Here is a 25,403-nt window from a genome sequence, read left to right as displayed (position 1 = left end):
TCTATTAGGAAGAGCCCTATAAAATTCACAGTTGGATGGATGTTATTTTAAATGATGTTCATTGCACTGCTCAGTGTCCCCTTTGTAAGAAACCGCAGGAGAAGCTTCTCTTAAGTCTCTGCATCTGAAATAACCACGCTTCTCCTGAGCAATATGTGTGCTTTTCATGTTTTAAACTCTTCAGTTTCTGTAACTTTAGAGCTTCAGAACCAAACTTAAAATGTCAGAGCATGCACCTTGCATATTTATCTCCACTGGATATATTTTTCCAACCCTGATTTGTTATCCTCTTTTCCCACGTTATTGTCTTGCTCGATTGCCTTTCTTTGTTAGCTGCCTTACATCTATTTTAGAACAAGGCGAATTGTACAGTTTATCCTTAAGTACATAAAGGAAAGTGAAAAGGTAAAATGAAGATGATAACATATGTACAAGTAACTAAGAGGGGAGGGAACAGAGGAGAACATTAGAATTTTCTAGCAGCAATGGTTTTAGCAATAATATCTTACTGATGTTATCAGTCACCAATCAACTAACATTTTTGGAGCAACTGTGTGCCAGACATTGTGCTAGGCATGGGGGTGCAGAGATATACAAATTGAAGTCTCTATTCACAGGAACTCACAGTCTTTATCAGCTCTAAATTACACTCTGGCCTTTAGGATTATGACTGAGATAGAGAGGATACCCTTCCCCAATAGGGACCCATTCCCCAGCCCACAAGACATAACTCTTTTACTGAGAATATAGACTAAGCTTCTTTGGCATGTGCCTCAAACTGCAGGTGGCTTAAATGGCTAGAAGTGTGTTTCTTTCTCAGTCATAAACCAGTCTGGAGGTAGATGGTCCAGGGCTGGCGGAGTGACTATACTGTGTACAGCACAGAGCTTCCATATCTAGGGGCCACATGTCCTCGTAGCAGGAAGGGTAGAGGGCCAGGAATCATGCCCGTTCCTTTAAAGGGCATGACCCAGCTCTGAAAGTGACCCAGGTCACTTCTGCTCACCTCCCTATGGGCAGAACTTGATTCCTTTGTCTCAGGAGCTGCAGGGGATACTGAGAAATATACCTCTAACTGGGGGCCACAGTCCAGTGAGAGTAAAGAAGGGGAGAATAGTTATATTGGTAGACCTCTAACAAATTTCTGCTAACATTAGCAATGAGGTTTCTTCTTGTTCCTGTTCTTCTTAGTAGTAGTATTAATATTGCTGTTGTTGTTATTATTTTTATTATTTGGTGATGATGATGATCCTAATGATTTTTCTTCCCACCTCTGAAAGCTATTTAAAGGCCATATATGCTCAGGCTACAGGTCAGTTTATAGCTGCACTTCCTCTCCTCTGCCCCATCTATGAACTTCATCTCTTCAAGTTCATCTTGAATATATCATCTCCATCTCTTCACAAACAATTCAGATGATATATTGTTTTACATTCTGATTTTTCGCTTAAGATTTTATTCATAACATAGGCAAAGTTTTGAAAAAATATATGAATATCTCCCCTAGAAAAGGTGAAGGCACGAGCATGGCAAGACAATGAGTCACAAGTTTTAGTGTTTAAGATCTCATTATTGACAGCTCCTAGTAGAATAAGTCTTACCTGAAAGAGTTCTCTGTTCCCCCAGTTGTAGGTTATAAAGATATATTTTAGTTTTGTACCTATTCCATATATTTTAGAATATTAATGATGATAAGTTGCTATGAGACACAATTCAAATTGAGATGGGATATAGGAGAGGAAGGGAAGAGAAAAATGCTTTCTAATATTGCTGGTTCTGTGTATAATTTAGCTGTCTTTAAATATTAAGTAATCTTTTATACTGATCATAAGTATATTCCTGAACACAGGGAAAACTATTCTCACTCTAAATTTATAACATTTTTGGAAGCTTAATTATCATACTTGAAGGTCAAATGGTGCTTTATTGCAATAAAATACAAAGAGTAATAAAGAAATTATTCCTGGGGAGATGAGAGTCTAGGTTCATAGCTCATTAAATGGTAACTTCACAGACTGTGTCTAATTTGTCATATTTAGCTTTGGAAGTTTCATACATTTGAATTTCAAATTAGGTGAAGAGATACCTGAGGCAAAACTACCTAGGGCCTTTGAATTCTAAAATGATTCAGGAGCTATAGTTCCCATAACATAATACCTATATTTGTAAGAAATGCCTATCATCAGCCATTTAGTGCTTGCCTGACTCAAAGGCTTTTTAAAAAAATAATCAATAATATTCACACAAAGCTCATTAACCACTCCCTCAGTTTGTTTCCAGACATTCCTTTCTTTTTCAGCCCAGCATATTGAAATCTCCATCCTTTGCAGTGAATAATTTATTGAACAAATTGGCCAAAATATATTTTGGAGTCACATGATTTCTCAAAAGTTTCCTCCAAAATAAGCCATTTGAAAGAAAAACACTTTTGTTAAAAGAACAGCCTTTGGAGGAGTTAAACACGACCCCATTCTTTTGCTTATTTTAGGTTGCTGTGACCTCATGAGATGCTGGTGACCTCAACCTTTGAAAGAGCATAAACACAGAAATGCTTTTTAAGAAATGAAGCTTTTCTTTACTTTCAGCATGTAATTTGTCTCTTGGACAAATTGAATTGATGATAGGAAGAATTTCTGCTTCAATTTAATATTGAGAAACCATGTAATGATCCATGTTTGTGATATTTTCTAAAAACGCCCAAAGATTTAACCTGTTAGAATGCAATTAAGAAAAGCATGGCTGTGAGCTCTAAGATCCAAATGAAATCATTTGCTTCCTGTTGAAGTTTACAGAAATTTTCTGATCTTCCATTGAATTTGAATATCTGCAAAGTTCAGCAAGTGCTCTGTTGCTAGTGTCATAAGGACAAATTATTATAATCTGTGAGATTCTCCAAATAATTGGAGATAATAGAGAAAATATATTTAGTAAATGAAAGGCAGTATTGACGGAGTAACTCTATCTAGTGCCAAACAATAGATATTTAACATTAGTTGTGTTTAAAAGTTTGGAAAGGGGTTGATTACTGGTTATTTTCATACTGTAGTGAAGGTCAGATTAATTTACAGTGAGTGGAAAATAATGAGCTTTTAAAAATATATCTCACCCTCCAAAAAAGTAAACATATTCCTTAGTAAGTTCAACTCTTGCCAACCCTAGAACCAGCACCAGCACACCGGTGTGTTAACATATATGGGCTGAGTGCTTTTTTTCATTTGCTCAACAAAGTGTCAGTACATGCTTTTTTTATACTTGTATTTTAAACAGATAAATAATAGTCTTGTTTAAAGAGACCAGGAAGCATATTTTTCTTTGAAAACTTTGCTACCGAATTTACTTTTTTTCAGGTTAGACCTCCTCAATCTCTATGATGTGAATTGACTGTCTTGTTTGTAAGTGGGGTCTCTTTACAGTTGTTTCACATAATAATCATTCACATTCACTATTCCTGGCATAATTATCTTTATCAAATTTGCATTAGTATGAGTTCTTGTATTCATTCAAGGCAATTCCAGTCTTTTTCTTATAACTCATGGAGATTAATAAACCATTTCAAGAATAGTACAGCTAAGTAAAAGGGAAGCTCTCCAAGGAATATATTTTTTCAAAGAAATTTTAAAGTATCTTCTGAAAATAATGATTCAGGTTTCTTTTATTTTCAACTATATTAGCTTATCAATTAAAAAGATCCATTCTTGTCTTCTTTACATAGCCCATGAAACGTTAGAGAAATTATATACCTAATATTCAGGTCATTTAATAATACCCTAGCATCTAGGAAAATGTTTGACTAGGCAAAGACCTAGAATATTCATTATTGATGTAAACCTTTGTATTTTACCAAAACAAATAACCTGGATGGGTCCTACTACAGAATTTGGAAGACAAATAACTTTTTAAAAATTAATTAATTAATTAATTTAATTTTTTTTTGGCTGCGTTGGGTCTTCGTCGCTGTGTGCGGGCTTTCTCTAGTTGCAGCGAGTAGGGGCTACTCTTTGTTGTGGAGCACGGGCTCTAGGCACATGGGCTTCAATAGTTGCAGCACGTGGGCTCAGTAGTTGTGGCTCACAGGCTCTAGGGTGCGCGGGCTTCAGTAGTTGTGGCGCGCAGGCTCAGTATTTGTGGCACATGGGCTTAGTTGCTCCGCGGCATGTGTGATCTTCCCAGACCAGGGATTGAACCCGTGTCCCCTGCATTGGCAGGCGGATTCTTAACCACTGCGCCACCAGGGAAGTCCCCAAATAACTTTTAAGTGGCACCATCACAAACACTGAAAGGAATCTGGAAAAATAAATTGTTAGTGCACAGTTATGAGTGATTTTGACTCTTAAGAACATTTATTACCTATCTAGTATGAAAGAACTGTATTATGCTTAAAACATTAAAAGTTTCCCCATTATTTTTCTTGTTTACCTGCTTTCAGGAGATATTTGACTAATGAAATTACATAGATCCTCATTTTTTTAATACTTTCCTGGGAAAATTGCTACCAATTTGTGTTGATAATTTTAAAGTTTTAAAGGTGTTTGGCTTTTTCAACTAAAACCAAGTCAGAGTATGCCATGCTTTCATTCTTAATGCTTTGCTGGAAACATGCTTTTAAAAAACATGGAGGCTTTAGTGAGATTGCCATCATGATTCTTACATTCTGTTGGCTTGCTTTTATTTTATTTTTTTAAGCAAAGTAGAATCTTCATTTTAACTTGCCTGTTTAGCATTTCATATTATATCTGTGGTTTTGACTAAGTTGATTCATTTTGATGACATTGGCATACTCCTTAAGTTATCAAGATACAACTTAAGTTCAATTTCCAATTTAGTCCGGTTACTTGAAGTTGTCAAGCTTTACAAAGGACATAGTCTTTAAATTTTTGTGGATTTCAATGACATTAACTTTGTGGGTAAAGATTACAAAGATGTGCTAATATTTTGAATGAGATCTAGAGTTCTTTGAAACATGAATCTATTTACTCTTTATGTTACGTCATCTGTTAACATAGACGTTGTCATCTTGCCTAGGATTCGTAAAAATAAATAGATATTCAGAATTATGAGTTGGATTTATTTATCCATTGCCAATACTCATGGAGCTCCTTGGAGTGATCAATGAAATCCAACTGCAAGATATGGTATCCCATGATCATTGTACTTTAATTCTAAAACACCACTGAAAGTTTCGCCTCTAACCGTTGCATTGTTTATGAGAGTTTACAAGTTATTGGTAGAAACTTCATATTAATCTGAATTGCCCCAACATTTATGGGAAGATAAATGATTTCTCATAACTAATCAATGGTTTGTGTAAACCAAAATGAAATCCTGGTATTTTTCTCAGGAGTGAATTTTTTCTATAGTGTAGGATGTACAACTAATTGTTCTCGTGCATCTAGACATATCCAGATTTGTTAACAGCTCGGTGTTAGAATAAAAAGTGAGTACCTCACAGTGTAAAGTTCTGTCCAGCCTTTATATATAGTCTTATGGGTCTCACCAGTGAAGCTAAATCAGGACCATATTATGAAACTTCCCCTCAGTCACCTCTCTGGGTGCAGAACCACTCCAAGCTATCTTCCCCTCTCTCCAGTTCAATCCCCTCTGACAACTACCAGGGCCCTCACTGCCAGTGCATCCTCCCCTGTGTCTGTCTGTGGTCATCGTCTGACCTGGTCTTCTTATCACAATGCAGAGACACCTGGAAGAAACCTTTACTTCTGTTAAAGGTGTGTTGTATCCTATTTTCTCCAAAGCCAAAGCCTACTTCTTTAGGAACATTTTTGTTGTCTCTCATTCTTAGAAACAGAGCTTCTCAGTTTAAGCCATTTGGCAACTTTATATGGTAGCTAGTGTCAGTAATGCAATTTCAGATTCAAAGGAACGGTGAAATTGGACCAAAGTGGGTGGTGGGGTGGAGGCAGGCTAGAGTCCTTGGAGAGGCAGAGAATCAGTAACAGACCAACAAAATGTTGAGATAAAAACATTCAAGCAAACTAGAGAGATGAGTCAGTTCAATGGCAATGGAGCAGGATGGGTATACTTGGAGATATGCCACTGGGGAAGCACTGGAAAGCTGACAAATTAGGACTGCTCTGACGCATGCATTTTATATTTAATAAAGCAAAGAGTAAAGACCTTTTTGCCAAATTCACATAATTCAGGATCTTAGTAATTCATCTATGTCAGTAGTATGAGGCAAAGCAGGTACTATCCAAGTGGGAGTGTAATAAATGACGTTGAGCTATATTATACTTCTTCAGGCTACTTATTCTATTTTTTCTATGGTACATTTTTCATGATAAATGTAGAAAAGATGGTGAACTTCCTACAAGCTTAAAAAATTCTCTTATACTGCATAAAACTAGATTGATATAGTTACTTACTGAGAGATGATTAAAATAAGCTTCCCAGGCCCATTAGTTTACTAGATTTTGGACCCTACTTACACCATATATGTGTGAATATTTTTCAAGGAAATTTCTACTTTTCATTTCACCAAGTTTAATGTGTGCTGTGTTCCTGTTTTTAAGGAAATAATGTTTAGTTATCTCAGACAGTGGATATATTTTTTAAAAATACTGAGTCTTCCTAACTAGTGATTGAAAACATGATTTAAGTTTGTTGAGTTAAATTAAATCCAAGTGGACGTTAATTGGGTGTTTAAGCTGCCCAGACTACTTATACTGAAGGATCTTTTGACAACATTGTACTTTGGCATTTTTCAGAGGTTTGGATCTTCAGTTATTTATTTTCCAAAATATCATAAAATACATTACAACTAAGGAAGAAGGTAGCGTTCAATTCAATTAAGTATTTATTGAAACTCTATTGCCAGCTTAGGCTGGTGTGTTGAGTGGGCATATTTTATGCCTTTGAGGAACTTATTTCTTCTTGGGATAAAAGACATATGCTTAATACACATAACAGCAGTTCTGCATGCTGTAAAAATAAGGGCTGGAATGCGTGATCAAGATAATGGGTTTTTTTGTTTTGTTTTTATTTTTCACACCTTTATTGGAGTATAACTGCTTTACAATGTTGTTAGTTTCTGCTGTATAACAAAGTGAATCAGCTATATGTATACATATATCCCCATATCCCCTCCCTCTTGAGCCTCCCTCCCACCCTCACTATCCCATCCAAGTCGTCACAAAGCACCGAGCTGATCTCCCTGTGCTATGCAGCAACTTCCCACTAGCCATCCATTTTACATTTGGCAGTGTATATACGTCAGTGCTATGCTCTCACTTCATCCCAGCTTCCTCTTCCCCATCCCTGTGCCCTCAAGTCTGTTCTCTACATCTACGTCTTTGTTCCTGCCCTGCCATTAGGTTCATCCGTACTGCTTTTTTAAATTCCATATATATGTGTTAGCATACGGTATTTGTTTTTCTCTTTCTGACTTACTTCACTCTGTATGACAGACTCTAGGTCCATCTACCTCACTACAAATAACTCAATTTTGTTCCTTTTTATGGCTGAGTAATATTCCATTGTATATATGTGCCACATCTTCTTTATCCAGTCATCTGTTGATGGACATTTACGTTTCTTCCATGTCCTGGCTATTGTAAGTAGTGCTGCAATGAACATTGTGGTACATGTCTCCTTTTGAATTATGGTTTTTTCAGGGTATATGCCCAGTAGTGGAATTGCTGGGTCATATGGTAGTTCTATTTTTAGTTTTTTAAGGAACCTCCATACTGTCCTCCATAGTGGCTGTATCAATTTACATTCCCACCAACAAGACAGGAGGGTTCCCTTTTCTCCACACCCTCTCCAGCATATATTGTTTGTAGATTTTTTAATGATGGCCATTCTGACCAGTGTGAGGTGACACCTCATTGTGGTTTTATTTTGTGTTTCTCTAATAATTAGTGATGTGGAGCATCTTTTCATGTGCCTCTTGGCTATCTGTATGTCTTCTTTGGTGAAATGTCTATTTAGGTCTTCTGCCCGTATTTGGACTGGGTTGTCTGTTGTGATATTGAGCTGCATGCGCTGCTTGTATATTTTGGAGATTAATCCTTTGTCAGTTGCTTCATTTGCAAATATTCTCTCCCATTCTGAGGGTTGTCTTTTCATCTTGTTTATGGTTTCCCTTGCTGTGCAAAACCTTTAAGTATCATTAGGTCCCATTTGTTTTTTATGATTTTTATTTCCCTTACTCTAGGAGGTGGGTCAAATCCCTCGTTTTGATTTATGTCAGAGAGTGTTCTGCCTATGTTTTCCTCGAAGAGTTTTATAGTACCTGGCCTTACATTTAGGTCTTTAATCCATTTTGAGCTTATTTTTGTGTATGGTATTAGGGTGTGTTCTAATTTCATTCTTTTACATGTAGCTGTCCATTTTTTCCAGCACCACTTATTGGAGAGGCTGTCTTTTCTCCATTGTATATTCTTGCTTCCTTTATCAAAGATAAGGTGACCATATGTGCGTGGGTTTATCTCTGGGCTTTCTATCTTGTTCCATTGACCTATATTTCTGTTTTTGTGCCAGTACCCTACTGACTTGATTACTGTAGCTTTGTACTATAGTCTGAAGTCAGGGAGCCCGATTCCTCCAGCTCCATTTTTCTTTCTCAAGATTGCTTTGGCTCTTTGGGGTGTTTTGTGTTTCCATACAAATTGTAATATTTCTTGTTCTAGTTCTGTGAAAAACGCTGTTGGTAATTTGATAGGGATTACATTGAACCTGTAGATTGCTTTGGGTAGTATAGTCATTTTCACAATATTGATTCTTCCAATCCAGGAGCATGGTATATCTCTCCATCTGTTTATGTTATCTTTGATTTCTTTCATCAGTGTTTTATAGTTTTCTGAGTACAGGTCTTTTGCCTCCTTATGTAGGGTTATTCCTAGGTATTTGATTCTTTTTGTTGCGATGGTAAATGGGATTGTTGCCTTAATTTTTCTTTCTGATCTTTCGTTGTTAGAGTATAGGAATGCAAGAGATTTCTGTGCATTAATTTTGTATCCTGCAACCTTGCCAAATTCATTGATTAGCTCTAGTCCTTTCCTGGTGGCATCTTCAGGATTTTCTATGTAAAGTATGATGTCATTGGCAAACAGTGAGAGTTTTACTACTTATTTTCCATTTTGTATTCCTTTTATTTCTTTTTCTTCTCTGATTGCTGTGGCTAGCACTTCCAATACTATGTTAAATAATAGTGGCGAGAGTGGACATCCTTGTCTTTTTCCTGATCTTAGAGGAAATGCTTTCAGTTTTTCACCATTGAGAATGATGTTTGCCATGGGTTTGTTGTATATGGTTTTTGTATGTTGCGGTAGGTTCCCTCTATGCCCACTTTCTGGAGAGTTTTTATCATAAATATGTGTTGAACTTTGTTCAAAGCTTTTCCTGCATCTATTGAGATGATCATATGGTTTTTATTCTTTAATTTGTTAATATGGTATATCATATTGATTGTTTTGCATATATTGAAGAATCCTTGCATCCCTGGGATAAATCCCACTTGATCATGGTGTATGATCCTTTTAATGTGTTGTTGGATTCTGTTTGCTACTATTTTGTTGAAGATTTTTGTGTCTATATTCATCAGTGATATTGGTCTATAATTTTCTTTTTTTGTGATATCTTTGTCTGCTTTTGGTATCTGATGGTGGCCTCGTAGAATGAGTTTGGGAGTGTTCCTCCCTCCGCAATTTTTTGGAAGTGTTTGAGAAGGATAGGTGTTAACTCTTCTCTAAATGTTTGTTAGAATTTGCCTGTGAAGCCATCTGGTCCTGGACTTCTGTTTGTTGGAAGATTTTTAATTATAGTTTCAATTTCATTACCTGTGATTGATCTGTTTATATTTTCTAATTCTTCGTGGTTCAATCTTGGAAGGTTGTGCTTTTCCAAGAATTTTTCCATTTCTTTCAGGTTGTCCATTTTATTGGCATATAGTTGCTTGTAGTAGTCTCTTATGATCTTTTTGTATTTCTGCGGTGTCAGTCGTAATTTCTCCTTTTTCATGTGTAATTCTATTGATTTGTGTCCTCTCCCTTTTTTTCTTGTTGAGTCTGGCTAAAGGTTTATCAATTTTGTTTATCTTCTCGAAGAACCAGCTTTTAGTTTTATTGATCTTTGCTATTGTCTTCTTTGTTTCTATTTCATTTATTTCTGCTCTGATCTTTATGATTTCTTCCCTTCTACTAATTTTGGGTATTCTTTGTTCTTCTTTTTCTAGTTGCTTTAGGTGTAACCTTAGATTGTTTATTTGAGGTTTTTCTTGTTTCTTGAGGTGAACTTGAATTGCTATGAACTTCCCTCTTAGAACTGCTTTTGCTGCATCCCATAGGTTTTGGATCATCATTTTATCATTGTCATTTGTTTCTAGGTATTTTTTGATTTCCTCTTTGATTTCTTCAGTGATCTCTTGGTTATTTTGCAGCGCACTGTTTAGCCTCCATGTATTTGTGTTTTTTACTGTTTTTTCCCTGTAATTGATTTCTAATCTCATAGTGTTGTGGTCAGAAAAGATACTTGATATGATTTCAATTTTCTTAAATTTTCCAAGGTTTGATTTGTGACCCAAAATGTGATCTATTCTGGAGAACGTTCTGTGTGCACTTGAGAAGAAAGTGTATTCTTCGCTTTTAGGTGGAATGGCCTAAAAATGTCAATTAAGTCTATCTGGTCTATTGTGTCATTTAAAGCTTGTGTTTCCTTATTTATTTTCTGTCTGGATGATCTGTCTATTGGTGTATGTGGGGTGTTAAAGTCCCCCACTATTATTGTGTTACTGTTGATTTCTCCTTTCATGGCTGTTAGCATTTGGTTTATGTATTGAGGTGCTTCTGTGTTGGGTGCATAAATATTTGCAATTGTTATGTTTTCTCTTGGATCAGTCCCTTGATAATTATGTAGTGTCCTTCCTTATCTCTTGTAACAGTCTTTATTTTAATGTCTATTTTATCTGATATGAGTATTGCTACTCCAGCTTTCTTGTTATTTCCATTTACGTGGAATACCTTTTTCCATCCCCTCACCTTCAGTCTGTATGTGTCCCTAGGTCTGAACTTGGTCTCTTGTAGACAGCATATATAAGGGTCTTGTTCTTGTATCCATTCAGCCAGTCTGTGTCTTTTGGTTGGTGCATTTAATCCCTTTGCATTCAAAGTGATTATCAATATGTATGTTCTTATTATCATTTTCTTAATTGATTTGGGTTTGTTTTTGTGGGCCTTTTTCTTCTCTTTTGTTTCCTACTTAGAGAAGTTCCTTTAGCATTTGTTGTAAAGCTGTTTTGGTGGTGCTGAATTCTCATAGCTTTTGCTTGTCTGTATAGCTTTTGATTTCTCCATCGAATCTGAATGAGATCCTTGCTGGGTAGAATAATCTTGGTTGTAGGTTTTTCCCTTTCATCACTTTAAATATGTCTTACCACTCCCTTCTGGCTTGCAGAGTTTCTGCTGAAAAATCAGCTGTTAACCTTATGGGGATTAAGACAATGGTTTTTGAAGCTGGCTTTTTATCAGAATCAGCTGAGGAGGTTTTTAAAAATACAAATTCTGAGTTTCCATTCTCAGAGATTCTGATTCAGAGGGTCGTTTCTCAATGGCCCCTCCCTGATGATTAGATTGGAGGTGGTTCAGTGAAAGATGCCATGTGCCAAAATTTCGGAAAGGGAGATATCAATTTGGGTAGACTCCTTAGATTAAAGTACACTAAAACATAACATTCTCTTTATTGCCTCCAGGCCTTAGTCACCAGAGTCATTTAAAGTCAAGTAGGTAATTTAATTGATGCCTCTGCAGACATTTTGTTACACTTATCTACCCATTGTACTGACTAGAAAATATTTCTGATAATTGCCATAAATAGTATACTTAATTTAACTAACTTATTTCCCAGTTTTTTTCAAGTTACATATTTTACAAGTATCAGTGTTATTTCCTACCCATCTTAACAATTTATCCCATGAATACAGAGACCCCCTTTGGTAAGGTGGTCAATATTGGACATGGTAAAATGATATGATATCCTAAGAAACACAGCAAACAAAACATCCCTTTGGTCCAAGTCCCTTGTTAGGTGCTACAAAGTCTCATTTCTTGTCTTTGCAGTGAACCTTCTTGAAAAAGTAGTTTGTACAGTAGTTGAGAGAGTTGCCACTGAGGCCAAATTCCCTGGGTTCATCTACAGACCCTGCTTAACACTGTGCCTTGGTAACAGGATATTCTCAGTAGATACCAGCTTTATTAGGATTATTTTGGCCTCTCCTTTAACCCTCTTCTCTCTTAAAACTCTCTCTTTTCCTTATATCCGTAATAAAATGCACTCCTTCTTGGTCTCCTTTGCTAGCTCCTGTTCTACCAGTCCCTGAAATGCACATTTACCTCTTCATTTCACTATTTTTTTTTTTCCCTATGCTCTCTCTGAGTGACATGCTGGTCTGCTTCCATGACTTCACCACCTCCTGTGTGATAATGCTTCCTTAATTGATGAACAGTACAGATATCCCTCCTAGCTCTTGCTTGGAACTGTCCAATAGAAGTATAATGTGAGCCACAGGTGTAATTTTAAATATTCTAGAAGCCACATTTAAAAAACAAAACCAAAAAAAAGGTAAGTTTAATAATGCAGTTTAATTCACACAGACTATATAAATACTAAGTATTTCAATATAATATAATCAATATAAAATTGAGATTTTTACAGTTTTGTACTAATTATCTGAAATCTGGTCTGTATTTTACAGTTAAAGCACATTTTTTAATTGAAGTATAGTTGATTTACAATGTTGTATTAGTTTCTAGTGTACAACAGTGATTCAGTTCCATATATATATACACACACACACACATATATATATACATACACACTCTTTTTCAGGTTATTTTCCATTATAGGTTATTACAGGATACTGACTATAGTTCCCTGTGCTATACAGTAGGACCTTGTTGTTTATTTTGTATATGGTAGTGTTACAGCACATCTTAAGTATTGGAATACTTGGTCTGTATTAAGATCTTTTAAAAAAAAATAAATAAATAAATTTATTTATGGTTGTGTTGGGTCTTAATTGCGGTGAGCAGGGTCTACTCTTGGTTGTGGTGTGCGGGCTTCATATTGTGGTGGCTTCTCTTGTTGCAGAGCATGGCCTCTAGGCATGCGGGCTTCAGTAATTGTGGCAAGTGGGCTCCATAGTTGTGGCTCACGGGCTCTAGAGCGCAGGCTCGGCAGTTGTGGTGCACAGGCTTAGTTGCTCCGCGGCATGTGGGATCTTCCCAGACCAGGGCTCGAACCCATGTCCCCTGCATTGGCAGGCGGATTCTTAACCACTGCGCCACCAGGAGAGCCCTGTATTAAGATTTTGTAAATTTTACCTTTGAAAACTGGATTCACATATCAAAGTATTCCATACCTACTTAAAGGTGTTCCAATAACTGATTCGAATATAAAAAAATTATTTTCCTTTAATATCCACACCCACCTTAACAAGATTTGTCCATCTTTTTTCAGAAGAGCTGATTTAACTTTGGTACAAAAACATGTCAGTTTGAAAACTATGTGTGTCCAAGTAAATTCATTTACTCTTGTGTCAGCCTAGTATTATTAACATGGGATTCACAGGGATATTACATAAGTTGAAAAGCAACTCAAAAATTATCAATATCAACAAGAAATTCTTCAAATATTTTTGGAGTTTTTTGCAGACAATTTAGAAAATTGTCAATTGCAATTAAAATCTGCATATTGGGGGCTTCCCTGGTGGCGCAGTGGTTGAGAGTCTGCCTGCCAGTGCAGGGGACACGGGTTCGAGCCCTGGTCTGGGAGGATCCCACATGCCGCGGAACAACTAAGCCTGTGAGCCACAGCTACTGAGCCTGCGCGTCTGGAGCCTGTGCTCCGCCACAAGAGAGGCTGCGACAGTGAGAGGCCCGCGCACCGCGATGAAGAGCGGCCCCCGCTCGCCGCAACTGGAGAAAGCCCTTGCACAGAAACGAAGACCCAACACAGCCAAAAATAAATAAATTAATTAATTAATTAATTTTTAAAAATCTGCATATTGATCATATTAGGAAAATATGTAAGATTATTATTTGTTTGTATGTTGGAGGTTTCAATTTCAACATGAATTCTCTTAAGTTTTCCAACTACCTTGCAAATAAACTCTTGCTTTCCTTGAGGCTTCAAGTTCAGTTCACTCATATGTAGTGTGATATTAGTGAGGGAACGTGCATCCGTGTGCCTTGTTTTTGTCATTGGTTATTGGGTAATTGGCAATTATTCCTTTTGTTTCAAAAAAATCTTAGAGTTAACAGTTCAGTGAATCCTTGTAAAACTCCTCATAACCAATAACCTTTGGCGTAAAACACAAAATCATTAAATTTTTCTTCTGGGTTTTTTTTTTTTTCTTGATTTCTGTAAACTAGTGATGATTCAGAGCATTTGCATGTGTATTCTAACAACTGTATCTATGACACTTTCCACAGAATCTACTTCATAAAACTGAGCACAAGTATTTTCAATATATATAATATGTTGGTATGCAGCAGTAAGACAAACATCAGTCTCTAGTTTTAAAATGCTCTTAAGTCTGGATTTTTCATCTAACATAACTGAAGCACTGGCCATCGTGATAGAAACTAATTTTTTTAATATCCAGCTGAAGTTCTTCTTTAATGAATGTAAAAGATTTTAAGTTCTAATTTTTAGATAGTGATTGGCAATATTTCTTCATAGATTTGGAAGTCCTTTGAGAAAAAAACATAACCAAAGTATTAATTGGCCAGTGTCCCTTATTTCCTAACTCTTATCAGAGTGCCCTTTTGTAAAATGCATATTTGAACACGCACTCCTTTGCTGATAAATGTTCAGGAGATCATCATGCTTCCATGGTAAAATCCAAATTCCTTAACATTCAGTTCCATGATCTTGGCCTCCCAATCTTACCAACTTCACTTTTCCACCCCCTCCTCTTAAACTTCCTTCTAGTCATGCTGAAATTGTTGTGGTTCTTGTAAAAGGCGGTTCTCTCTTACCTCTCAATGCCATTTCACTTTCACTCCAGAAAGAAGCACATCTCCCCTCCCTTACCCCCACCTATCTTCCTCCTGCTAGTCTTTCAAAACTCAGCAGCCTCTCCTGACAACCCTCTTCTCCTGGGCAGCCTGGAATTAGTATCCCTCCCTTGTCCCCCTTTTCACCCCAGGACCTCTGAACACTCTCCCATAGCACTTATTACACTATATTGTAGTTGTCTCCACCAGATGGTAAGCTCTTTGAGGGCAAGGATGGTGCTTTTTGTCTCTATACCTCACACCCACAACAGCCCATGGCATGTAATGGGTGCTCACATCACATTTATATTGTGTGTTTCAAGGGATACCTGACTAAACTTGCATAATAAATAACTGCCCTGTATGTAAGGGGTTCTACTTTTCACTTTGACTTTTAAATATAATGAATAGTGAGTTGGCCGTCTTATTTTAGGATGTTAATTGGCATTTTCTTCTTACTCCTCTAAAAAGGTTCTATCTAGCCATTTAATTTGTTTAGTATGACTAAGTTTTGTAACTGTGTTTGTGATTATTTATTAATGGATTTTGCTCTTGTTGCTAATCAATCACCTTTCCCTTTTTCTCTCTCGGTCCAGCTCCAACAGAGGCCACTATGCACCCGCATCTAGGTAAGTGTTTGAGACCCCGATGTCACTGACCCTAGTACTAGATCTACTTGTTTCACTCCTCTGCCATGTGAGCAGGTGATACAGAGGTGAGGAAACTCTCTGCCCTCTCTGATTCGCTGATCATTCACTGAAATCAGACTCAGGTCCAGATTATGCTTGAACTTGGGACCTCACCTTATGAGGTGATACAGCTGCCCAGCTGGGGCTAATGGAGGGACTTCTGAACCTGTTAATACATTTATCCTTGGGATCCTGTTGAGTGTGATCTTTTGACACAGTGTTCTAATGCTGAAATTTCCCCAGAGCCCCTACCCATCATAAATAGTAGAGCATGGAGGCAATGGGCAAGGAGCTATGAGTATGGAGGAGTTGAGATTATTTCAGGTCTGAGATATCTGCTCAAAGTAGTATTGGGTTGTAAAAAGAGAAATAACTTGGCCATTTCTTCAAAAATTAAAATGAGGTTGTTTAAATAACTAAATGCTTTTTTTAATGGCACCATGTAAAGTTGCCACCTCTCATTTTTCTCATGATCTTTTCATTCTGCCGTGGACTTAGTGGGCCACAGTTCTTGAGGCAGGGTTGTATAGTGGTTAATAGCACAGATTTGAAGCCAAACCAATTGGATTTATCTCACTTTCACCACTTGCTAGCAACGTGATATTGGGCAGGTTACTTAACCTCTCTGTGCCTCAGTTTCCTCATCTATAAAATGGAAGTCATAATAGTACCTACCTCCTATGGTTGTTATGAGGATTAAATGAATTCATATTTGTGAAGTATATAGTCAAGGATATAATAATGTTTGTAAAGAAATAAATACATGAACAAATAACCATAGAGGCTTACCCGTGCCTTTGTAAAAAAAATCTCTAGAAAGCAAATAATCTTTAAGAGTTAAATTTCTCATAGGTGACAGTGAAGACTTATTTTAAAAGCAGTTTCCTACACACACTATTTAATAAAAATGAAAAGAAGTCATCCTAGCTGGCTCCAGCTTTTTCAGATGTCTCTCACTGTGGGACTTGCAGATGGGTCAGTATTTGTCTCTTGGGCTTTCTCTTTCAACCTGTAAACCCAATTAATTTATTTTTCTCTTTGGAAAATCTGCCTTGAGAAGCTCTACTTTTATGTAATGCTACAGCTTGGGGCTCCTCTTCTTTGGCAGATGAACGCAAGCACTTAGAAGCATGCCTTCTAGCAGCCGAGGCAGGCTGGTGACCCGCAGTGGCCCAGCTGAGCCTCGACCAGGTTAGGTGTTTGAGAGAGCGGTACCCTGTAGGCATTTCAGACACTGCATCTAATTGCTCAGAGGAGTCATTAAATCACTCCCACGCACAGAAGACATCACGGTGCTCTCTCCAGTGTAAATCCATATTCTCCCTATTGTCAGGCCTAAGGCTTCGAGTCTGAACAGCCATTTCTCTCAATACATGCTGATTCACTGGTTTCCCGGACTTCGTTATGTGCTTACCTGCTGGCATACCCGGTATAAAGAGGGTGAGGATGGCTGCAGGGGGCAAAGAGAATTTAGAAGTGTGCTTCCTGATATTTGGAGGTGATTTTAATTACCCAGTGATTTCAGTGAATTATAGTCAAGTGAGCCCCCCAAAAAAGGGTAAAATGTCACTTTTGAAAAAAATAAAAAATTTTGGTTATGTTTTATTAATCAAATCATATGATTTTAATTTTCCCGAAAAGCATGTGTAGACTAGTCCTAACAAATTTATACAGACCCAGAGAATTTATATTAGCTGAAACAAATCTGCCAAGCAAACCATGGGAATCAGATGAGGAGGTTTTTTGAGCACTAAATTCATTTTTTAACAACTCGAGTAGAAATAATTATCATTCCTCATACAACCTTAAAAATGAGCCTACTTACATGGTAGTTGGTCATGAAATTGTTTTTACTTGTCCACCCTCTATTCAGTGGAAATATCACATACTCTACAGTTTATGAAAACATTCTTTGCTTTTGGCATGACCCGAGTTCTTCTGTAGCTTAAAAATAAGTATTTAATACAATCTCAAGTGTAACGATAATATATATAAGACTATGGATGGTTCCCTGGCATTCTTCCTGACTTCTAACATGACTTTATTTGGGAGTTTTACTTATTCATGTAGATAATTTCTCCTGTGCAGCTCTAAGGGGGAAAAATGTTAACAATTTGAAACACATTAAGTAAAAAATGAGTGAATATAGGGAATGAGAGAAAGCAAGCCAGGGCAAGAGGGACAGTAGGAAAGAGACGAGGAAATGGGTTAGTAAATACCAGCAATGTTAGCTGACAATAAATAGTCACAATGTCTGTTCCCTTCAATGCTCTAAAATGAGTTAGACACTGACCTTGTTCTGGGTGTGTCGAGCTATGAGGGGCAAGTCTTGGGTGACATCTCCTTGTAGGTTAGTGCTGACCTTGGTCTTCCCACCTCTGCGGCCTGGTGACACCTTGGTAGGGTTCTCTTTGGGGGCTCTGGTTTCCAGACTTCTAAACAACAGAGTTACTCTTTCACTTAGTAGTTTAGGGACAAAGCAAATATAATCATCTGCTCATTTAAAATCCAGTTGTAATTTAAAATACTGTTATTCCTCATAAATGCAGCATGTTGACTCTTTTGTGTAGCTAAATCTATTGTTTAGTATAATCCTTTTCTAAATTTTTGTTCTTCTTTTAGCTGAAATTCATAGCGACAGTATTATCCTACGAGATGACTTTGACTCCTACCACCAAAAGGAATTGAATCCAAACATATGGTAAGTTATAGGAACATGCCTCACTTTGGTCTGTATAATGCAAAAAAAATTTTTTTAATTAAAAAAATGATTCTGACTGCTCCTTTGGAGTAGTTACATAAAATGAAATTGCTCTTTAGCTCTAAGGTATCAGTGAGAATTGTTCAACTAGGGAACTGGGCTTACTGTCGCCAGCAGAATGTCTATTTCTTATTTTTTTTTTTTCCAATTCAGCATGATGATTTTATTTTATTTTTTTTTAACATCTTTATTGGAGTATAATTGCTTTACAATGGTGTGTTAGTTTCTGCTTTATAACAAAGTGAATCAGCTATACATATACATATATCCCCATATCTCCTCCCTCTTGCGTCTCCCTCCCACCCTCCCTATCCCACCCCTCTAGGTGGTCACAAAGCACGTAGCTGAAGAATGTCTATTTCTTGACTTCTTTAAGAACTGAATCTAGTTGCCTCTCAAAGCCATGGGTGTGATCAGTTGTTTTTTTTCAGTTGTACAAGTTCTTTACATAGAAAACATTTGCTTTCCGATTCTAATAATTGCATTTTGCCAAACGAAAGAAGGGAAATGGTTTATCTGAAAATGATAGATGATTTGAGTCATACTTCCAAATAACTTCTATGTTATTGGGTTACCTCATTTATACTCTAGTCTTTCCTTCCAAGACTGTTTAGGGCCAACTCCATGGGATTTTGGAGGGCAAAGAAATAATGAACCAAAATGCATTCATTAGAAACTTGTTGAACACATAAATGGATGCACGAATTTGTTGGCAGTTTGTTGTATTTTTGCTGATTTTGGAGAAATGCGTCTATCCACCCAGACCTATAGTCTGCGTAATTTGAGAGAATATATGAATGTGGATTTTCTGTGGTGCTAAATGTTTTTGTGTACATGATTAAGAGTTCAAGATAAATTAGAAACTCTAATGTAATCAAGTTGCAGCCAAAATCCAAGCAATACTCAAGACTAGAAAGAGAATAAAACCATTTCATTCTCAAATGTCAGAGTATGATATTCATTTGCTTTTCCTTATTTTCATTGTTCAACAAATATCAAGCAGTAATTATTTTATTTATATAGTACATTAAAAAGGGATGTGGTTCCTTCTCTCAAATAGCTTATAGTTCTGTAGAGGAGACACTAAAAACATATTTTTAAAAAGCTTATAATCCAGGATAGAAATCCTGAAGTGTAATAGAGGATTACAAATAGCATACTGCAGTTCTGAAAAAGGAGGGATGACTCTGGTGAGAGTTTCTTGGAGAAAGTGGTCCTTGACCTGACAGTTGAAGATGACATACAGATTTAGAGAGTGTTGGTGCTTAAATATAGACAGAGAAACTTTTTATATCTTTTCTAGAAAGATATATAGATCTAGAGAATGTAAATACACAAAAAAATCAGACTAGACAGAGATATAAAGTCTTAAAATTGATATTCCATTTAAAGAAATAATTTATCAACAAAATTTCACTTCCCTCTGAACATATCCTAAATATAAATTTCCTAAAATAAATTGAAAATCTTTTTTAAGAAAAAGCCAAAAAAAAAAAAAAAGAACTTTCTAAGCATTAGTTTTACCCAAGAAAAATTCTCTAGTTCTCCTCACTTTTGGCTTTTTTATATCCCATTAGTATAAATGTTATCAGATGATTGTTTCTTTCAAGGCAAGTTCATTTCTGTCAAGCTAATTCATTTTCTTCAGTGAGTTTTCTTGACAAATACAAAATGTGACTTTTACGTGGTCCAAATTCTGCTGTTTTTAAAATCAATAAAACATGATTGATTTTGCTTCACCCATTTTCATGACTTATCTGATAGATGCTTTCTTGACCGAAGTTATGGATTTTATGTCCCTTTTACTTAAACTATGGTTTTTCTTAATGTTTTAAAAAACCTTTTATTAACTTTAAAAAGCCACATACTTCTGTCTTCTATCAAATGTGCTTCAGAGTAATTTTACTTTATCCCTTATTGCCCACAATCTCCTTCATCTAGCCTCTTTAAGATTAAAAAAACAAAACAAACCAAAACAAAAAGCAAACAAACAAACAAAAACCATGAAGCTCTCATCATTTGAGAGATGGCTTTGTTAAACAAAGGTCGCAGGGGTTTTGAGATCAGGCTGGTCTGGTTTGACTCTTGAGCTAACCACTTGCCAGCTGGGTATCTGAGAAAAGCAAAAAGCTTGCTTTACCACTCTGAGCTCCGTTTCCTTGTCAGTAAAAGTGAGCCAAATACTGTCATAACAGCATTGTTTTAAAGTCTGATGAGCCTGAAAAGGTCTGGCACCTCGCCTGGTGTATTGACGCTGCTCAGTACAAATCAGTTCCCTCCCCGCCTCTCTTACTCTCTCTCTCCTTCCCTGCCTTTCTGTCTTCTTCCCTCCCTCACTCCCTCCCTTCTTTCCTTTCTTTCTTCCTCCTATGGAATATATGCACATTGGTCTACGTGGCTCCCCTAAGCCCAGATATGACCCCAAATCATTATTATTAAAATACTCTTCAGCCAATTTATGTAAATGAGTCCCCAAGTCTTCCCTCACTGTATTTGGATGAAAGACAGACTTCAAATAAAATATATCTGTATTATATAATATATGGAATATATATTAATGAAAATATAGCAGAGTCATAGAGAAAATGAGGGTATTAGATGCTTAAGCCCCCTTAAAATAGACATAAACTCCCTAAAGTTAGAAACAAATACAATCAAATATTCCAGTGAAATATTTCCAATAAAGTAACAAAGTCCTATGTTGTTTTGGAATCTCATAGGCAGTTTTCACTCTCCTGACATCTCTGTTCTCTTGGTATACATATTGACATGTGAGTTTTGTCCCTTATGATATTGTCTTTGATTTTTTTACCCCATGGAATTAGAAACCACTGGGCAGCTTTGTGGCAACTGAAAAGGAGAATCCTTGCTGACAACTTATAACTCTTTGCCACTACCACTCACCACCAGATAGAAAGAAGCATGAGGCCTGGTGTGCTGCTTTTGGACAAATTCCCGAGACTCGATAATCACTCAATAATTTGCCACAAGAGCAAAACATGCTTTTATGAGCATATTTCTTCCATGGAATTTGAAAAGCATCATATGCATTATTTAACTTGTAATTTTTAAGGACAAGCAAAAGGAGAAATTATGAAACTAAAGTCCCGTCTGTGCAATGATGGGGAGAGAGATCAGTTTAAAAGTTAATCACTCACAGCTTATTTGCTTCCATTGACTTCATCTCATGAAATCAACTTTTTTTCCACTTCATTTCATGTAACTTTTGATATCCAAATTTCTTATCTTCTGTACAAATGACTGTACACAAAAAACAGGGAACATAAAACGATACTACTATTATTATGAATGAACGTAACAACCAAGTTATTATTCCAAGTGTATGACGGCAGTTGGAATAGAGCCAAGAAAGTTTTTTACACCAATTCAGTATTGAATGTACTGTCTCTCTGCTTAGTTTAAATATTAGATTTGATTTAAAAATTAAATGTACTTGGTGAAAAGTTCAATAATATTAAAACATAATAAAAATAAACCTTCCTACACTAGATCTATATTCCCTCCCTCTAGAGGCATCAACTGTTACCAGTTTCTGCCAGTCCTTCCAGAAATTGTTTAGGCTTACGCAGGTGTCACCGTTATGAATTCTGTCTACAAACTTGGGTATCAGAGAAATAAAACTTTATATTTTTTATAATCCAACTTAATTTCTTTTCACTGTCCCCCTTTTACCAGTGGTGAAAACTTTAATTTCAGTCAACTTTGGCTTGCCCTCTCCCATTTTTCTGGTGTTGTAGTTAAGTTTCAGAGAGCTTCTTAGTTCAAAAGCAAGGGGTAGGGTGGGGATGCACCTCTGGTCCCCCAGTCCTCTGTTCCTGCAGGTGCTCACTGAGTCTTCCCTATCTCATCCAGTTTTTGGTGACTGGTCCACACAGGTAGCCTTCGCACCTGTCCTAACCACTCCTTCATGGCAATTGCTCTGCTTTGAGCCCTGCTTGAGGGCATGAAAACCTCTGCTGCTCCTGGGCCTGGACTGTGGGTGTCTTTGAGATGCTCTAATGTGCTCTCATGCCGCTATGGTCCTTCTGCCTCCCTGAGATGTAGAGTATAGGATCCTTCGGCTCTTTGCCCCCCAGATCTCTTTGGGGCTCTGCCAGAGAAGTGACCTTTTATCTCCCATTCTCTCAGCCACTTCTCATTGCTTTGTTTGAATGAAAGATGAGAAGTAAAGTTACAAATGAAGACAACAGCAAAACCCCTTCATGGGAATATAGTGGCGTCTTAGGCTTGATGAGAGTGAGGCTTCTCCACTTTAACTTTGCCCTGATGCTGGGCTGCATGCAGGTTGACCTCTGAACCACAATAGTAACTTCTTCTGTTCAAATGTGCCATTGAATCCAAGGGGGTGAGAGAGAGTGTGGATGGAGCCACACCGACTTATCAGCACTACTGACAATTCTCCATTATCAAGTGTGTTCAGTGTGATTACAGTCCTGAAGATGGAGGGGGATCGATAGGGTCTTGTTCCTATAGAGACGCCCTACAACCAAAAAGAAAAAAAGGTAGGAAGAAAAACCTCATATAACTAAATTTAGAAGGAAAGTAAGAACCTACAAATACGCTCTATCTCAACATTTCATTTAAGCATCTACTACTTGTGTCTCAACTACATTTTTATAGTTTTTAAAAAATCTTTATTGAATTTGTTATAATATTCCCTTTGTTTTTTTCATGTTTTGGTTTTTTGGCCCCAAGGCCTGTGGGATCTTAGCTCCCGACCAGGGATTGAACCTGCACCCCTTGCATTGGAAGGCGAAATCCCAACCACTGGACTGTCAGGGAAGCCCCCATAGTTTCTTTTTATGTATTAACTATTTTAGTATGATATAAACACTGCCAGTATTCCATATGAATGGAGAGAAATCTTGATTTTTTTTATTCAAAAGAAATACACCTAATAGCCCAAAACTGGGAACATCCCAGGTACCCATAAAGAGGAGAATGGATAAACAATGATACATCCATTCAGTGGCCTACTACTCAGCAATAAAAAGGAATGAATTATTGATAGTTGAAACAACATGGTTGGATTTTAAAAATGTTATGTTGAATGAAAGAAGGCAGACCCAAAATAGTTCTTACTGTATGATTTCACTTATATGAAATCTAGAATAGACAAAATTATCTAAAGTGCTAGAAATTAGATTAGTGATTGTTTCAGAGATGGGGAATGACTGGCAAGGGGCATGAGGAACTTTCTGGGGTGATTAATACATTATACATAATCTTGAGGGAGCATGGGTTACATAGATGTATACCTTTGTCAAAACTTGAGATCCATATATTACACTGTGTGCAAATCTACCTCAATAAAAAATTTCAGGGCCTTCCCTGGTGGCGCAGTGGTTAAGAATCCGCCTGCCAATGCAGGGGACACGGATTTGAACCCTGGTCCAGGAAGATCCCACATGCCGCGGAGCAACTAAGCCCATGCGCCACAACTACAAAGCCTCGCTCTAGAGCCCGCGAGCCACAACCACTGAGCCCATGCACCACAACTGCTGAAGCCCGCGCCTAGAGCCCATGCTCCACAACAAGAGAAGCCACCGCAATGAGAAGTCCACGCACCGCAATGAAGAGTAGCCCCCTCTTGCCCTTCAAGAAAGCCCACACACAGCAACGAAGACCCAACATAGCCAAAAAATAAAATAAATAAATTTTTAAAAATTTCAATAGTAATAAAAAGACAGGGAGAAGAGTTAAGAAATAGGAGACATTTCTGATTCATAACTTGGGTTAAAAAGAGTTCAAAGAGAGGGAGAGAGAGAGTTAAAGGAACTAAAAAAGTGAATGAATTTTTAAAAACATTTTAAGTTTTCTTAAGAGGTGTCTTTACTCTCTAAGCACTTACAAAGTCTAGAAGGAATCTTTGTTTTGCTTAACAGATTATCCCTTTAATGCTTGTTTTGTGAAGATCACAGAAGGCATCCAGAGCTATAATATCACTAGGCTCTGATGTTCTAGTGGGAAATGTGCGACTGTTAGAAAACATGATGACAAATAGCAACTAGAAGACAACAGATGTTTCCCCTCCAGCACAATAATAATAGCAGAGATGTTCTATTCAGCAGAGATCAGGGAAGAACAAGAGCCACTCGTCAGAAGAAGCATCTTAGATGAATAAGCTGTGATGCCGACAGGGATATGAGACATCAAGAAAAAGGACACAAATGAAGTTGTCTCAGATCCTATGGCAAATGAAGACGTCTGTCAATTGGCTTATCATACAGAAAGCCCCACAATTTACAGCCAAGGAAGCTAAAGCTGTGGCTGGCATTGCATAGGGTTGCTTGAATCAAGAAAAGACTAGGACATTTCCATTTTTATATGTAAAAGATCATACTACAGGACTAGAGAAATTGAGATCACAGACTCTGCTGCATGTAATATTTTCTTGAAAATACAAATTTATTGGAGAAATCATTCAGAAATGGAGCAAAAAGTTTGGTGAATTGGCTTATTAAAGTTTATTTGCTTTGAGAAAAATAATTATCTGAACAAAGACTCTAAAAAGACTGAAATTTTAGTTTGGAGGTGAGTTATTCTGGCTGGAGCTTTATTTATTCAGTGATTAGTAGATTAGCCCATAAGAGAAAACAAGTCAAGTGAAGAGTAAAACTACTTCAGAGTTCCTTAGTATCTTGGAGCCCCCATTGAGAACTACAGCAGAGGGAACTCCATTTAGTAGCCAAGTATGAGAACCACAATGTAAATGGAGTTTCCAGGTAATCAGAACAAAGTATTAATAAGTCTGATGAACAATGTCACTGGGAAAAAACTGGATAAAAGTGCATCCACTTTGCTCAGTGTCCACCAGGCCAATGGGGAGTAAGACTTGGAAGACAGTGTTGGGTGAAGGGGAGCACTGACCATGGGCATCAAAGGCGCCACATCGCTGCTGAAGGATGTCCAAGGGATTTTTTT

The 25,403-nt window shown here is 37.1% G+C and overlaps 1 protein-coding gene across 3 annotated transcripts in view; it reads left to right on the top strand.

Moving 5' to 3' along the window:
• The window catches only part of RELN (reelin), a 531,612-nt gene that overhangs the window by 243,843 nt on the left and 262,366 nt on the right, over positions 1-25,403 (top strand). For all 3 annotated transcript variants that reach the window (XM_036863169.1, XM_036863168.1, XM_036863166.1), the window contains exons 5-6: positions 15,605-15,637; positions 18,320-18,398. In XM_036863169.1, coding sequence (XP_036719064.1) covers positions 15,605-15,637; positions 18,320-18,398 — 112 coding nt within the window. The remainder of the gene's footprint in view (positions 1-15,604; positions 15,638-18,319; positions 18,399-25,403) is intronic.

Source organism: Balaenoptera musculus, chromosome 9 (assembly GCF_009873245.2).
Source record: "Balaenoptera musculus isolate JJ_BM4_2016_0621 chromosome 9, mBalMus1.pri.v3, whole genome shotgun sequence".
Classification (NCBI taxonomy): domain Eukaryota; kingdom Metazoa; phylum Chordata; class Mammalia; order Artiodactyla; family Balaenopteridae; genus Balaenoptera; species Balaenoptera musculus.
Note: the sequence above shows the minus strand (reverse complement) of the source record. Positions and strands in the feature narration are given on the sequence as shown.